Raw genomic sequence first — 13,712 nt, 5'->3', positions numbered from 1 at the left:
TTTGAGAAGCCAGTCATGTATACATGAAAAAACAACAGCAAGATTGAGAGATCAAAACACATACTGATTTTTATTTTATTTTCTATACAGGATTTTTGCAATGACAGGAATTACATTTCAGAAGAGACAAGGGTTCTTCTTTTGACAGGAAAGGTACTGTATTTTGACAAGTTATGATTCTTTGAATATTACTTGTGATTTGTTTTAAAATGTTCTGGACTGCTGTAGTTTAAAAATGGTATTAAGAGTTTGTGTGCAATAATTTGTGATTCTTTGATGGCATATTTAGCACTTTCACCATTATGCCTGGTGAGTACACAACACCAGGATTGTTATCTGTGCACTGAGGCATAGGTTCTTGGTTAACTATGGTTGTTACATAACTATAGGTTTTTCCATTATTCAGATAAGCGTGGCATAAAGTTATGATGCACATATGAACTTGTGACACCCCTACCATTGGAGGTCTTAAATTTTCAATCTCAACATTTTTAATATAGCTGTTAATGCTGTTAAATTCAACTGCAAATGTCTACACTGTTTTGAACATCTTATTTCAGACATAATTGGGCTGATAACTTTCACAGGGGAGAGAAAATACAAAGTCTTGGTGGGGGGAACAACAGAAAAAAAACCCACAAAAAAAACCCCAGAACCCGTTTTTATACCTTTTACCATCAGCTGGCCTTTCGTGGGATTCTGAAACTTTCTAGGTTTTTCTTTCCTAGGTTCTGGTTAAATTATGTCAGAATGCTTTTTAGTCTAGCCCAAAAAATTACCTCTTCTGTTTTTTCTTGAGCTTAGTGAAAGAATGCTGGCTGACCTGTAAAGTATAAAAATCCTTAGAACAATACAAATCATGGGTTTCAGACCAATTTCATGTGCATTTATTAGTTTTCATGTTCTATGTTCCATGAACTGTGGCTGCATTGGTTCCTGAAGTCTTCAGTTAGAGCAGAATTTTGTGGTAATTGTTCATTGTAAGAGTAGAGACGAATGATCACTGTAAATAGCCATATAATTTAAAATTGCCTTTTCTCACACTGATTTTTCATTTACGCAAAAGGTTTCTGCTATCAGAGCAGTTCATGTGGGGTGAGGTTTGCTCAGTTGGCAGAATCCTATGTCTCCTTGCTTCATGTTCATCCTGTGACACAAGCCTGTATGCTACTCAGCTGGGTTGGAGTTATGGTAGGAAGGGAGGAGGCAAGCAGAAAACAACCTTCTTTAGCAGCAGCTGCTACCAGACTGGTGCTTTAAATATCTTCAGAAGAATGTATCTATCTACGGCTGTAATTGTTTCACCTTTGGCAATGTTCAAATGTAATGAATGAAGCATTTGAAGCAGGTTTAGTTGGCTGTGTAAACTTACCACATTTTTCTTTTGATAAGGCATTCAGCACTGTAGACTAAAGCTATTTAATGTTCTGGGAAAACAAACATTTATTTCATACCTTATAGAATACACAAGCGTGTGCTTCTTTTTCTGCCTACTTCCATTACAGAAAAAGAAGATGTGTAAGGATACCCCACTGGCTCAGACCAATGGTCTTTTTTGGCCTGATACTGTTTTTCCAGAGGGACCAATACAACATGGTTAGGGAGAGTATGCAAGTCTAGTCACTTTCTGCAATACATTCTCCTTCTTACTCACCCAGCATTCATAATTTTCTTAATGGGATGCTAGATTCTGCATCCATGCCTGTTGGTTTTGAGATTTGCTTATGGACTTGTTCCCAAAATTGTCCGCTCTGATTTTAAGCTTCACGATGTTCTGCCTTCAGAATCTCTTATGGTAGTAGGTGCCAGAAATTTGCAACCTGATTGCAAAATTCTGCACAACCTTGTTGTGCAAAAGCACTTTTTCTCTAACATTTTTCTCTCTTCTGTTAGCTGTCAGAATGCTTCATACTTTTTATGAAGTACCCATAGAACCATAGAATCATTTAGGTTGGAAAAGACCTTTAAGATCGAGTCCAGCGGTTAACGTGATACTATCAAGACCACCACTAAACAATGTCCCTACATCTACAGGTCTTTTAAATACCTCCAGGGATGGTGACTGCACCACTTCCCTGAGCAGCCTGTTCTAACACTTTTGGTGAAGAAATTTTTTCTAATATCCAGTCTAAACCTCCCCTTGTACAACTTGAGGCCATTTCCTCTTGTCCTGTTACTTGGGAGAAGAGACTGACACCCACATCACTACAACTTCCTTTCAAAACTTCTCTCTCGATAAGGTCTCCCCTGAGCTTCCTTTTCTCCAACCTAAACAGCCCCAGTTCCCTCAGGTGCTCCTGATTAAGATTTGTGCTCCAGATCCTTCACCAGCTTCATTGCCCTTCTTTGGGCATGCAGTAAATTGAATTACTCAATAAATAGAGCAAATAAAATATTATAAGAATAATATGTTTGAGTAAATGTTGTGCAGTGTTAGCACTAGGATGATACAGCTACTGAACATGTGCTCAGTAACAGGCTGTTTCTGCAGAGATCACAGCTTTTTTTTCTCTAGCCAAATGTTTCCTAGCATCTGTGGTATCCCTCTCCTGCCTGCTCCCTCATAACTTCCACACATGGGAATTATTTTTTCTTGTGGGAATGTCTTAATAAATTAACTTGGTCTCTGAGGAAATGTAAAATTACATGAAGAATGTGACATGCCAGTTATGAAAACTTCCTTGACTCCTCTCCAGAGACAAAATAAAAACTTCCTGCTGCCTAGACTAGATTGATTGGTCAACAGACACCAGCCATAGCAAGATCTAAAATACCATTGCTGTATCAAAGAACCCGAGAATAGAGAAATAGTGTTAAATATTTTTACACTAGCTTTCTGTATAGTAAAAGTACATGCACTTCCTGTTGTTGTAGTGAACCTAATTATGTACTGCCTTTTGGAAAACGTTTCCCTGAGGTGCTTTGCTTTGCAAATATTGGATGTTAGAATCATAGAATATCTCACATTGGAAGGGACTCATAAGGGTCATCTAGTCCGACTCCCTGCTCCTCACATGACTACCTAAAACTAAACTGTGTGATGAAGAGCACTGTCCAGGTGCTCCTTGAACTCTGACAGGCTTTGTGCCACGACCACTTCCCTGGGGACCCTCTTCCAGTGGGCAGCCATCCTCTCAGTGAAGAACCTTTTCCTAACGTCCAGTCTGAACTTCCCCTGACACAGCTTCATTCCATTTCCTTGTGTCGTATCACTGGTCACCTTGAGATGAGTCGTAGACTGCGATGAGGTCACCCCTTGGCCTTCTCCACTGAACAAACCAAGTGACCTCAGCTGCTCCTCATAAGTTTTGTCCTGAAGGCCTTTCACCATCTTGATCACCCTCCTCTGGACACACTGTAATAGTTTGATGTCCTTCGTATACTGAGGCACCAAAAACTGCACACAGTACTCAAGCTGGGGCCGCGCCAGCGAAGTGTGGAGTGGGACAGTCACCTCCCTCAACCAGCTAGCTATGCTGTGCTTGATGCACACCAGGACATGGTTGGACCTTTTGGCTTCCAAGGCACACTGTTGACTCATGTTCAACTTGCCATCAACGCAAACCTCCAGCTCTCTTTCCACAAGGCTGCTCTCCAGCCTCTCATCCCCCCATTTGTATGTATAACCAGCATTACACCATCCCAGCTGGAGAATCTGTACTCCCAAGACCATTGAAAAATAATGGAGGAAGAACCTGCAGTAACATCAGCCAGCTTTTTCAGTACCCTGGGATGAATCCCGTTGGGCCCCATATATTTATGTGCATCCAACTGAAGCAGCAAGTCTCAAACAAGTTCTGGATCTCCTGGGAGTTCATCGCTACCCAGTCATGGTTGTCCAGTCAGGGCTCTAGGCATCCCAGGGCCTGTCATTGGTGTTGAAGTCAGAGGCAAAGGCGGCATTAAACATCTCTGCTTTGTCACTTCCTATTTGTGAGGTGACCAACTTCCTCAAGCAATGGCCCAGTGTTATCTCTGATGTTGGCTCCTTCAGCAGCCTGAAGTCTGCTCTCTCCATATCAAGGATCAGAGTTTTATTGGCAGTTTTTCTCCTATTGCCAACAATTTGGAACTCAGCTACTTTGTCGTCACTTGAAGACAGCCACCAATCACCACTTTGCCCACAAGTTCCTCTCTGTTTACAAACCACAAACCTAGGAGGGCCCCTTTCCTGTTCATCTCCCTTAGTACCTGCACCAAGAAGTTACCTTCAGTGTGCTTCAGAAATTTCCTGTATCTGTTTGACTCCACTGTATGATATTCACGGTTGATGTCTGGGAAGTTAAAATCACCCATAAAGACAAGGGCTGTTGATGTAGATTTATCCTTTATTTCCTTGTAGAATAATTCATCAGTGGTGTCATCTTGCCTGGGTGGCTTACAGTAGATTCCTGCAACATCATCTGCTTTATTTGCTTCCCTCTTCATCCTTACCCAGAGGCGCTCAGCCGTGTTGAGACTAGTATTACCTAACATTCCGGCTTTTGTTGAGACTTTTCCAGCTGCTGTCCCTTCATGAGAGAGAGCAAGGCAATTCATGAAGTGCTGTTAAATTATAAGAAATAGAAGTAGGGCAGACAGTGGTTTTTAAAGTAAAGATGAGGTCTGTAGCTCTAAGCTGATGGCATTGGGATTGAGACTGTTAATTCAGAAAAAAGTACCTTAAAATACTTAAGTAAATATTTTAAAAATCAAGTATCTATCTGAAGTTGCTATTTCATAATATTTAAACATTTTCTTCCAGCCAAAACCAACTGGTGTATTAGGTACAGTAAACAAACCGTTATCTGCAACTGGAAGGAGGCCGTACATCAGAACTACAGGATCAGAGACTGGAAGCAATATCAGTGTAAACTCTGAGCTGAGCTCTTCTGCAGGAAACAGATCAAGGTAAAGGAGTTTAAAATTTCTTTCAATAACTCTCTACTTCATCTTCTTCAGTGTGCTTGCATGTTTTAAGACAGGAGGTGATCTGGTGTGTGCCAGTGTGTTTGAAGAAGGCCTTTATTTTGTCCAGTTTTAAGAAATGTAATAGTTGTCTGTAGGCAAAATTTCCATCTTTGCTTTCTGTTTTGGGGTTTTGGGTTGTTTTTTTAGTAAACAAAAGTTCAGCCCAGTCTTTAGGTGTAATTACATATAATAGAACAGAAGAGATGCTATACTGTCTGAAATGGTGGTGGTTGAATATTCATACTTTTGCGTCAGAACTGAAGAGACCAGCCATACAGTTTTTGCAACTCCCACATTTTTGATGTATAAATTAGGATTAATCCTGATTGGTAACAACGAACGTTTTTGATGTAGACGAAATATTTAAGAACAATTAAAAAAAACTTGCTGAAGAGGACCAGGATCTCAGTGGAAAGATGCAACATATGACTGTTAATATTCAGTCTTTCTTCTACTGAGTGTTATTTTATGTGGATCCAGAGTTTTAAATTTGTCATAAGTCTGGAGAAGCAGTTTACATTTTCAAATTTTAAGATGGATTAATTTGTTTTTGAATTGGTTAACTGGCTAAGATAAAGGGTTAAAGGAAGTAGGGAACATCACCTCTAGTTACTGCATTTCATAAGGCCAAATGGAAGTATAACCGAGTTCAGAATTTGTTCTGTAAGCGTGCGTGATATGTGCTGTAGTAATTGTGATTATTTTTTAAACTGTTGTGTTTTTAAAACTATTGTGTGTTTGTGTAAATTAACTTGAAGTTGGTGGTGAATTGCTGGTCTTTATTTTTCTTCACTACCTTTGCCAGTATTGGCTTTTTCTATCTGGAAAAAGAACATGGCCTCATGTAGAGCACTAGTCTTAAGTTTGCAAAAAGCATTTTATGGCATTGTATCAGTGATAAGGGATTTGGCTTGTAACTAATCCCTTCTAGACCTTTCCCAGTTCTGGGAAAGAAAATCTTAAGTGTGAACTCTGGCAAATTCAGCTCTTTTCTTTTTTTCAAACTAGTGTAGCCTGTCTGCATTGATTTTTTTTTTTTTTTTTTTCCCCCTTGATTTTTTTCTTCTTTTTTCTTTTTTCTTTTTTCTTTTTCTTTTTAAATAATTGCACACATTTTTCATCTTTTGTTCTGTATATTTTATTTTTTCTTCAATTATGCTACCAGGGAACAAAGTTCAGATATATCAGAAACCGGGGTCAGTGAAAATGATGAAAATCCTGTGAGGATTATTTCAGTCACACCAGCAAAGACGGAACCTGTGAAAAACAAGGTATGTCTGGGTATTTTATGAACTGTATACGTATAATAAGCTTGGCATTGGGGGTCTATTTAGTACATCTTATTGCAGGTGGTCTCTGAGGAACTGGTAATGTCCAATTTTGTTTCTTGTAATTACATCAATTTCCTGGCCCAGTATTAGATCCTTTATTTTCAAAACCATTGTTTATTTTATCTGGAGTAATTAGCAGAGCTCATGCTCAAAAATAGCTCAGGCAAATCAGAAGGGACTTCCTGCTTTTTTCTAAAATTCCAAAGGATTCCAACCTTTATTCTATGTTTTCCAGTATACGTAGCAGTAGGGCTGGGATTCAAAGTGAAGGTTGACACCTGTATGTTAAACTGAAGGATCATGCTTAAATAGTAATGATTTTCTTAACTTATAAAATATACAATTGCATGAAGTTGAACAAAGGTAAATGTGAAGTCCTGTGCCTGGGTGGATTAAATTCAGGCAGCAGTACAACACTCTGGGATCTGTGTGTCTGGAGTGTAACTTGGCTGAGAAGAACCTGAGGGACCATCCCAGTAGACAATCAACAGAGCACGAGTTGACAGTGTGCCTTGGTAGCAGTGAGGGCAACCTGGGTCCTGGGCTGCATCAGCAAGAGATGGGATTGCAGATTGAGGGATGTATTTATTCCATCCTATCTGGCATTCACTAGGCCACACGTGGAATACTGTGGCCAGAATACTGTGTTCTTGCCACTTGAGCACACATACTGAAAAACTGGAGAGAGCTTTGCAGAGGGCTACCAAGATGATAAAGGCTTGGAGATGTCATTACATGAAGAAAGGTTGAAAGTGTTGGGTTTATTCAGCCTAGAGAAGAAAATCCTTGAGGGGATCTAATCAGTCTTTCAATACCTAAAAGATAAATGGAGAAGATGGAAGTACTCTCTTCTCAAGGCTGCATGATGACAGGATAAAAGGCTACAGGCAGAAGTTGCTTCAGGGGAAATTGTGAGGAAAATTAATCACTGGAATAGGTTGCTCAGAAAAGTGGTGGGATGTTGCTATTCGTGGCTTGGCTTGTCAAGGGCTCTGGATAACCCTGCTTTCAACAAGAAGGCTTGACCAGAAGATATCCAGAGGTCACTTTCAACCTAGATGATTCTGTGATTCTAAAATCAAAATAGACTTTTTGTAATAATGTAGGGATACACAGATGGTTCATGCTGCATGCACTTTAAGTTATATTCCTACTCAGTCTTTTTTGATTAAATGAAATCAGAGTAATAAGCAGGTGTTTTGGATTTGCATCATCAGCATTCTATTTGGTATCACATAGAAAAGTTAGGGGTTTATTAATCTTTTAAAATAACATCCGCATGATACACCTCTGAGCTGATGAAGAAAAGTCTTTCTCAAATCTGAACATATGGTTCCTTTTTTCATTCTCTTTCTCAAAATAGGGTTCTCCTGAAAAGTTAGAGAAGTTAGGTAAAGCCTTTATGAAATTAATCTTCAAAAATGCTTTCTACCTTCATGAAACTTGACTTCAGTTAAAATTATCAGAGTGGTTTTTTTTAAAGTTCTTGGGAATAGCAGTTGTAAATGTCTGCTATGAAGCTGCTAGAACAGTTATAAACATTACAGAGACTGCCTGACTTATTTAAATGTTTAAGAAATAATGGTGGAATATTTAACACAAAAGGTGTTCAGATGCAGCACTTACATTAGTGAGTGGCCTCAATTGGTTTGTTTGAAAATGCAGAGTCACACTTCTTCAGTGCCCTTTTCTCTGCCCCTCCTCCTAACTGTTCTGGAAGCCAATGTTCAAATGAAGGTCTAGCATCCACTGGCTTCCTTTTTGTTTCCCTATGAATACTTTACTGTGTAGAGACCTACATTGCCACTACCCTTTCTGTTTCACATACACAGACGCTGCTTCATGAAATTTTATCATTCCCATTACCTTGTTCACTGTATTGAGGAAAACATGCACATAGGCCATACCTATTCAGACATGACAAAGAATTAACAAAGACAGCAAGTTGCATTTGTGACTAGGTCTTGCTCCCTTTATTCTTTGCAAGCCTTGGGTTTTTTTCCTTTTACTGGCATTTAGGGCTTTAGTAATCTGCATTTTTACTGAAGGTTGGTCTCAAAATTTGCACGTACTGAAGTAAATATCATTTGCTGTACCAGCATCATTACTCTTGCTCCTCAGTTCTCTCCTGTCAGTTGGCAAAGAGACAGCAAAAGGAGCTTGTCCAGAAGAACCCTCATGGGAGGATCTGAGATTATTAATCTTACTGTAATCTCACTTTCAAGCAGCTAAAAGATACATTGGGTACAGATATTAACATTACACACAGTGCAGAAAATCTTTTTGCAAGGTTAATGCCTGAAATCCCATTTAGTAAAACTAGGTCTAAGATCATGTGATGTGTTTTTTGTAAGAACACTTACTGTTTTATAAACTCATGTTTCTGTTGGAGGGAGGTAGCAATTTCAGTTCACCTTTGGGAATCCTTTTTTTCTTCACATTCATGATTTTTACTTCCTAGGAGATTAATTCTGATCAGGCTACCCAAGGAAACAGCACCGAACGTGGGAAAAAAAGAACAGCAACAGCATCTGGAACTGAGAATATTCATCAAAAACCAGAAGAAAAAAATGTAGATGAAACAGGACCATCACTCGCAGCAAAAACCAGGAGAGGGCGTCCACCCAAACCTGAACCTCAGGGTACCACTGCAAAAAATGAGGAAACAAACAAGCCACCTGTCAGGGGAAGGAAAAGGGCAGCAGTCAGTCAAGAAAGTCCAGGTAGTTTAGAGGCAGGTAATGCCAAAGCACCAAAACAGCAAGACACAGCAAAAAAGCCAGCAGCAACACAGAGACAAATTGATCTACAAAGGTAAAAATAAACAGATAATAAAATATATGGGTGGGGTAGGCTTTTCCTGTCCCAAGATAGACCCTGAATGTACAATTATAACAGATCCAGCACAGTTAAAGAGCACACCTAAACCGTGAGGATTTATAAACACTTCGGTGCAACATACGTTATATTGTGTTCTGATTTTCAAAGTACCAGGCAGCTAGAATTGGAGAAATTGAATTTGTTTGGTCAGGACAGGGTAATCTAACCTGTTTTCACCAAATTTTACTTTTTTGTCTGTTGCATCATGGTTCCCCTTACCAGTCTTGCTTTGTAAAAGGACTAAAAATTGAGGGTATTTCAGTGCATTCATTAATGCCAAGTACGCAGGAATTCAGGTGCTTTTCTCTGCTTCAGTTCATTGATAAAAAAAGGCTTGAAAACTGACTAATGAACACAACAAATTGTGATTCTGACTAATTCTTTTATGATATTTTGGGTCTGTGCCTGTTTAATATTAACAATATTTCAATATCTGTATTTTAAGTAATCAAAAGCAGAATTTGGTACTGTGTAAATTACAAAACAGCTCTTGGATGATAATTTGTTTTTCTATACTTCGGTGTTTAAGTGTGTTGATTTAATTTCCAATATAAACAACCCACAAACGCACATAAACACTGAGAAATTTGTTTAGCTGGTACAATAATAATGTTAATGCGAAAGTGTCCAAACTTGTGCAGTAAGAGAAGATCAGCAAACCAGTGTGCTGGAAGAAATCACAAATTAAACTAAAGGAAGAAATAATCATTGGAGTGTTTTCTTTCTAGAGATTTTGTAAATTGAACAGAATCTTGCAGAGAAACTCAATCAGAAAGAAATACCTTTCCCTCTCACAGCAAGGTTCATACACTAGTAAATTGTTCAGTCATTCAAGAGAGTAATATCCATGTACTGCCTTGCAATGCTTTTTTTATACATCAGATTCTTTAAGTCTTCATATCAAACTGCACTATCCATAGCCTATAATAAGCCATCTGTATCGGAGAGCTTCTTTAAATATGTAATACCTCAGTGTTCTTGGAAAAAATACCAAAACATTGTTAACGTTTTTCAGAAGCCACGTGCTTGGAAGTGATGGAGATTCACTGTTGGAGATAGACTCCAGTCCAGAATGTTCCCAAAATGCAATGGATCTTTTTAAGGCCTGTGGGAGCAGCCAGGAAGATACTGAGGATACAGAGATAGCAGAGGGAGGCTTCCTTAAGGTGTAGCAGGCATCTTATGTAGGACAATTCTGTGGTTTTTATTGTAGTTTATACAGTAAGATATCAAAACAAATCTGTCTTCTAGAAAAATGTATGTGAAGATAGTGTGTCTGATAGATTTTATTTTTGCTTTTAAGTAGACATGTACAACTTACTGTAAATATTTGAAAAACATTTGAAGTAGTGCTTGTTCTTCAGAAAGGCTATTTTTATAAACCTGAGTAATTAAATAGAGTTAATTAGAACAAGTTATCGTTCTTATTCTCTGATTCCAGTGAAAGCTATGGATAATTATGTTTCTGTTTATGCTAAAAAAAATGACTCAGTTATGGAATAATTATTATTCAACTTGTGTATTTTCAAGTTTTTCAGGAAGTTGTGCTATAAAATAAGGAAATTAAGTTCTGTTCAATTGATTATGTAATTGCTGAGAAGATGGAGTTGGAAAAAGTCACAGTATAAAGAGCGTAAAAGCTAAAATGTAAACAATATAGGTAGGATTTTGATGCAGAATTAATTTTAATTTCCATGTTCTTAAAATTAACTTTTTCTTTTCTCCCCTAAAAAAGGTAAAAAGAAAACTTGCTCGAAAAGGGAGGAAATGAAGGCCAAATAAAGGCACGCTCCAAGCTTCTGCAAAAACTAGGATTCAGAAATTTCCTGCACAGGAACTGAAATTACTTCAAAACACACAGCTTTCAGCTCTGAAACCAGAAGGAAAATTATGCTTCCCTTTCACATGAAATTAATCCTTCTCAATGGAAATGTAAAGCAGAAACTCTTGAGAAAGAGGCTAAAAGCATCTGTACTTATTTCCCCCGAGACTTTTTTTATGAAAAGTCAATAATTAAGCAAATTGCTTAACATTTGGTTCCAGTTCCTGCATTCTGGAGTTTAAAAGTGTATTTACACCATTAATTTTCATGCTGCATTTTTTTTTTAAAGAAAGTCAGAGGAGGTCCTTACACTGACATTTAAAATTCATGATCCTAGAGCCAGGTATTCCCATGTTTCACAGCAAAAGTAGAAGTCTACTGAATGGATTTTAAACAAGACTAGAGAAAAAAAAAAATCACAAAAAAAGTTTTTTTGCTTTACTTTTGGAGACTGTTTTATGTATAATTCTTTCTGCCTGCCTACTTTTCTGCAAAAATAAGATGTACAGATTTCAGTTCCCTGCTATGAAAAGTCATGTGGTGGCAATTTTATAAATGTTGCTTTCTGATTTTTATCAGAGTGGGAAAGTAATCACTTAAAATTATTATTAATTCGCAAGTAGACATTTCATTTTTTAATTTCCCTCCATTTTAGTTTAATATAATTTGCAATAAATGTACATATTGATGTTTGTTTTATAAAAACATATATCACTTTTAAGTGTTTTTACTCCTACGGTTCTGTTGGAATATTCTAAATTTTAAAGGAGTAAAGGCAGTCCAGCATTTGGTTTTATAATGTTTGTCACCAGATTTTTATTATTGATGTAAAGAAAACAAAAAAAAAAAATATCAATTTTTAAAAATAGTTGGACTTTGGCAGCTTTGTAAGGAAAGTTGGAAATGTTTAGGATTGCTCTCAATTTTAAGCATTGTGCTGATTGGAAGTAAGTCTGTTTTGCATTTTGTCTTCCTGTCCAGGCTCATTTTTTAATGTTTATTTTAGAAGATTGTTGCATCAATATTATGTTTCCTGGCATTGTTCAGCATAGATACAGTGTACGCTTTTATGTACACATGATCATATTTAAGTTTGTTGCATAAAATAAACGCTTCTAGGTGTCATGTGGCAGTCTTTTAATTTCTTTTTTTATGATTTTCTTTCACAGAAAACTACTTGCTGTATCTGTGCATGGTCTCGGATGTTCATAGAAATACTGAATTGAGCAAAGATGTTGTAATGCAGACAGTTACTAGTTTAAAAGGTAGGGGGTTTAGGTGAAGTTACAGAGTTTTACCTTGTAAAGTTTTATGGGCAGAAGGGGGTCGGTCTGCAGAGTGAGAGTGAGCAGTTCATTTTGCTTCCCCCTGCCTCAGTTCCACATTTTTCCTCTGCAAATTGGTTTTAAATCCCTTGATTCATTGTGGAAGAGCTGGATACTGTTGACATTAGTTAGGATTACTTGCTCTTCTAAAATGGGTAGGGTGCGGTTGTGTGCTTAGACAATGAGTAAGTCTCTCTTAAACAAGTTTTCAACTGGTGTTACAGTTATTTTTCCTCTGTAACAGAGAAAATCGGACTCTTCATAAAGCAGCACATGCAGCTTTCTCAAAAGCAATCTGTGTTGCTTTGACTTGAAGGATTTGAAATGCCTTTGACAAAGGAGAGACTGGGATATTTTAAAAGCATTTAATGGCACATCCATCAGGGTTTTGATTCCCAACACTGAAATAATTTCACGAGATGGATTTAGTGATCATAGCGCATTTTTCTTTTTAGTGCTCTGGTCACGTACTTCCCTCACACAAAGTTGTGGTATTTTGGTTTAAACGAAATGTTGAAATGTTTTTGTTAGATGTTTTCAGGTGCTATGTAAAAAAGAAACTCTTTTAGAAATGAGCTCTGGTGTGCTTCTAACAGTGATTTGAAACCTGGACTTGACACATGTTGCAAATATTCAGAATTATTTCCAAAAGCTTTGGTTTTTGTGAAGTGGATAATTGCTGGGCTTTGGGGTTTGGTTTGTGGGGACGGTGTCCCCTTTTTTGGTCAGTTTTTAATCAGTTCAAATGTCAAGTAACTCAAGGAATCATCATAGAATAGTTGAGGTTAGATGGTTTTCTGGAGGTTCAGTGCCGTGCTCAGGGCAGGCAGTTGTCTTTCCACAGAGTTATGCAGTTTTTTTCTGCTGTTTCGTGGTTTTGTTTGTTTGTGGGGTTGGGGGAGTGAGAGGGGATGTTTTTGGGGATTTTGTTGTTTGGGGGGTTTTTTCTTTTTTCAATAAGGAGACATTTGAGTTATTTCCTTATGTTGATTATCAGTACAGTTTAAGTTGATAGTATAGTTAAAGGAAATCGGTACACTCATGCAGCAAATTAGGCTGGGCAGAATTGGCTGAGCAGAATGCAGCATGCAAAGTACAGGAAAGGTCTGCCAGTGGCTCGCTGGTTTCTTGTCAGAACTTGCCCCAGAAAACTGCATTTCTTGCCTGCCCCCCACTGCTCCCTCTCCAAAGCCCTGAGAGCACCCATGGCACAGTCCAGAGTGGCCTCAGCAATGGACATCTTTCTGTAAGAGCAGTATCCCTTAAGGCCAGGGCTCCTTACAGCAGTCTCACTTGCAATAGCAGGTTGTTGGAACCATCAGCCTCTATCAAACATGGGGAAGTACAGGCGTAGTTTTTATACCTGTGTAATTTACGTGTTGCTAGCGCTTCTTCTGATGCTTT

The 13,712-nt window shown here is 38.1% G+C and overlaps 1 protein-coding gene across 2 annotated transcripts in view; it reads left to right on the top strand.

Moving 5' to 3' along the window:
• Positions 1-12,915, top strand: part of PDS5A (PDS5 cohesin associated factor A) — an 82,346-nt gene extending 69,431 nt beyond the window's left edge. The window contains exons 29-34 of one of the 2 annotated variants that reach the window (XM_030493347.1): positions 91-153; positions 4,745-4,890; positions 6,116-6,221; positions 8,743-9,095; positions 10,177-10,327; positions 10,897-12,915. In XM_030493347.1, the coding sequence (XP_030349207.1) occupies positions 91-153; positions 4,745-4,890; positions 6,116-6,221; positions 8,743-9,095; positions 10,177-10,327; positions 10,897-10,932 (855 nt within the window). In that variant the 3' untranslated portion in view covers positions 10,933-12,915. The remainder of the gene's footprint in view (positions 1-90; positions 154-4,744; positions 4,891-6,115; positions 6,222-8,742; positions 9,096-10,176; positions 10,328-10,896) is intronic. The other variant, XM_030493346.1, reaches the window with a different exon arrangement.
• The last annotated feature ends 797 nt before the right edge of the window (positions 12,916-13,712 follow it).

This window comes from Strigops habroptila, chromosome 7 (genome assembly GCF_004027225.2).
Source record: "Strigops habroptila isolate Jane chromosome 7, bStrHab1.2.pri, whole genome shotgun sequence".
Taxonomy (NCBI): domain Eukaryota; kingdom Metazoa; phylum Chordata; class Aves; order Psittaciformes; family Psittacidae; genus Strigops; species Strigops habroptila.
This window is presented reverse-complemented; position numbering and strand designations above follow the sequence as displayed.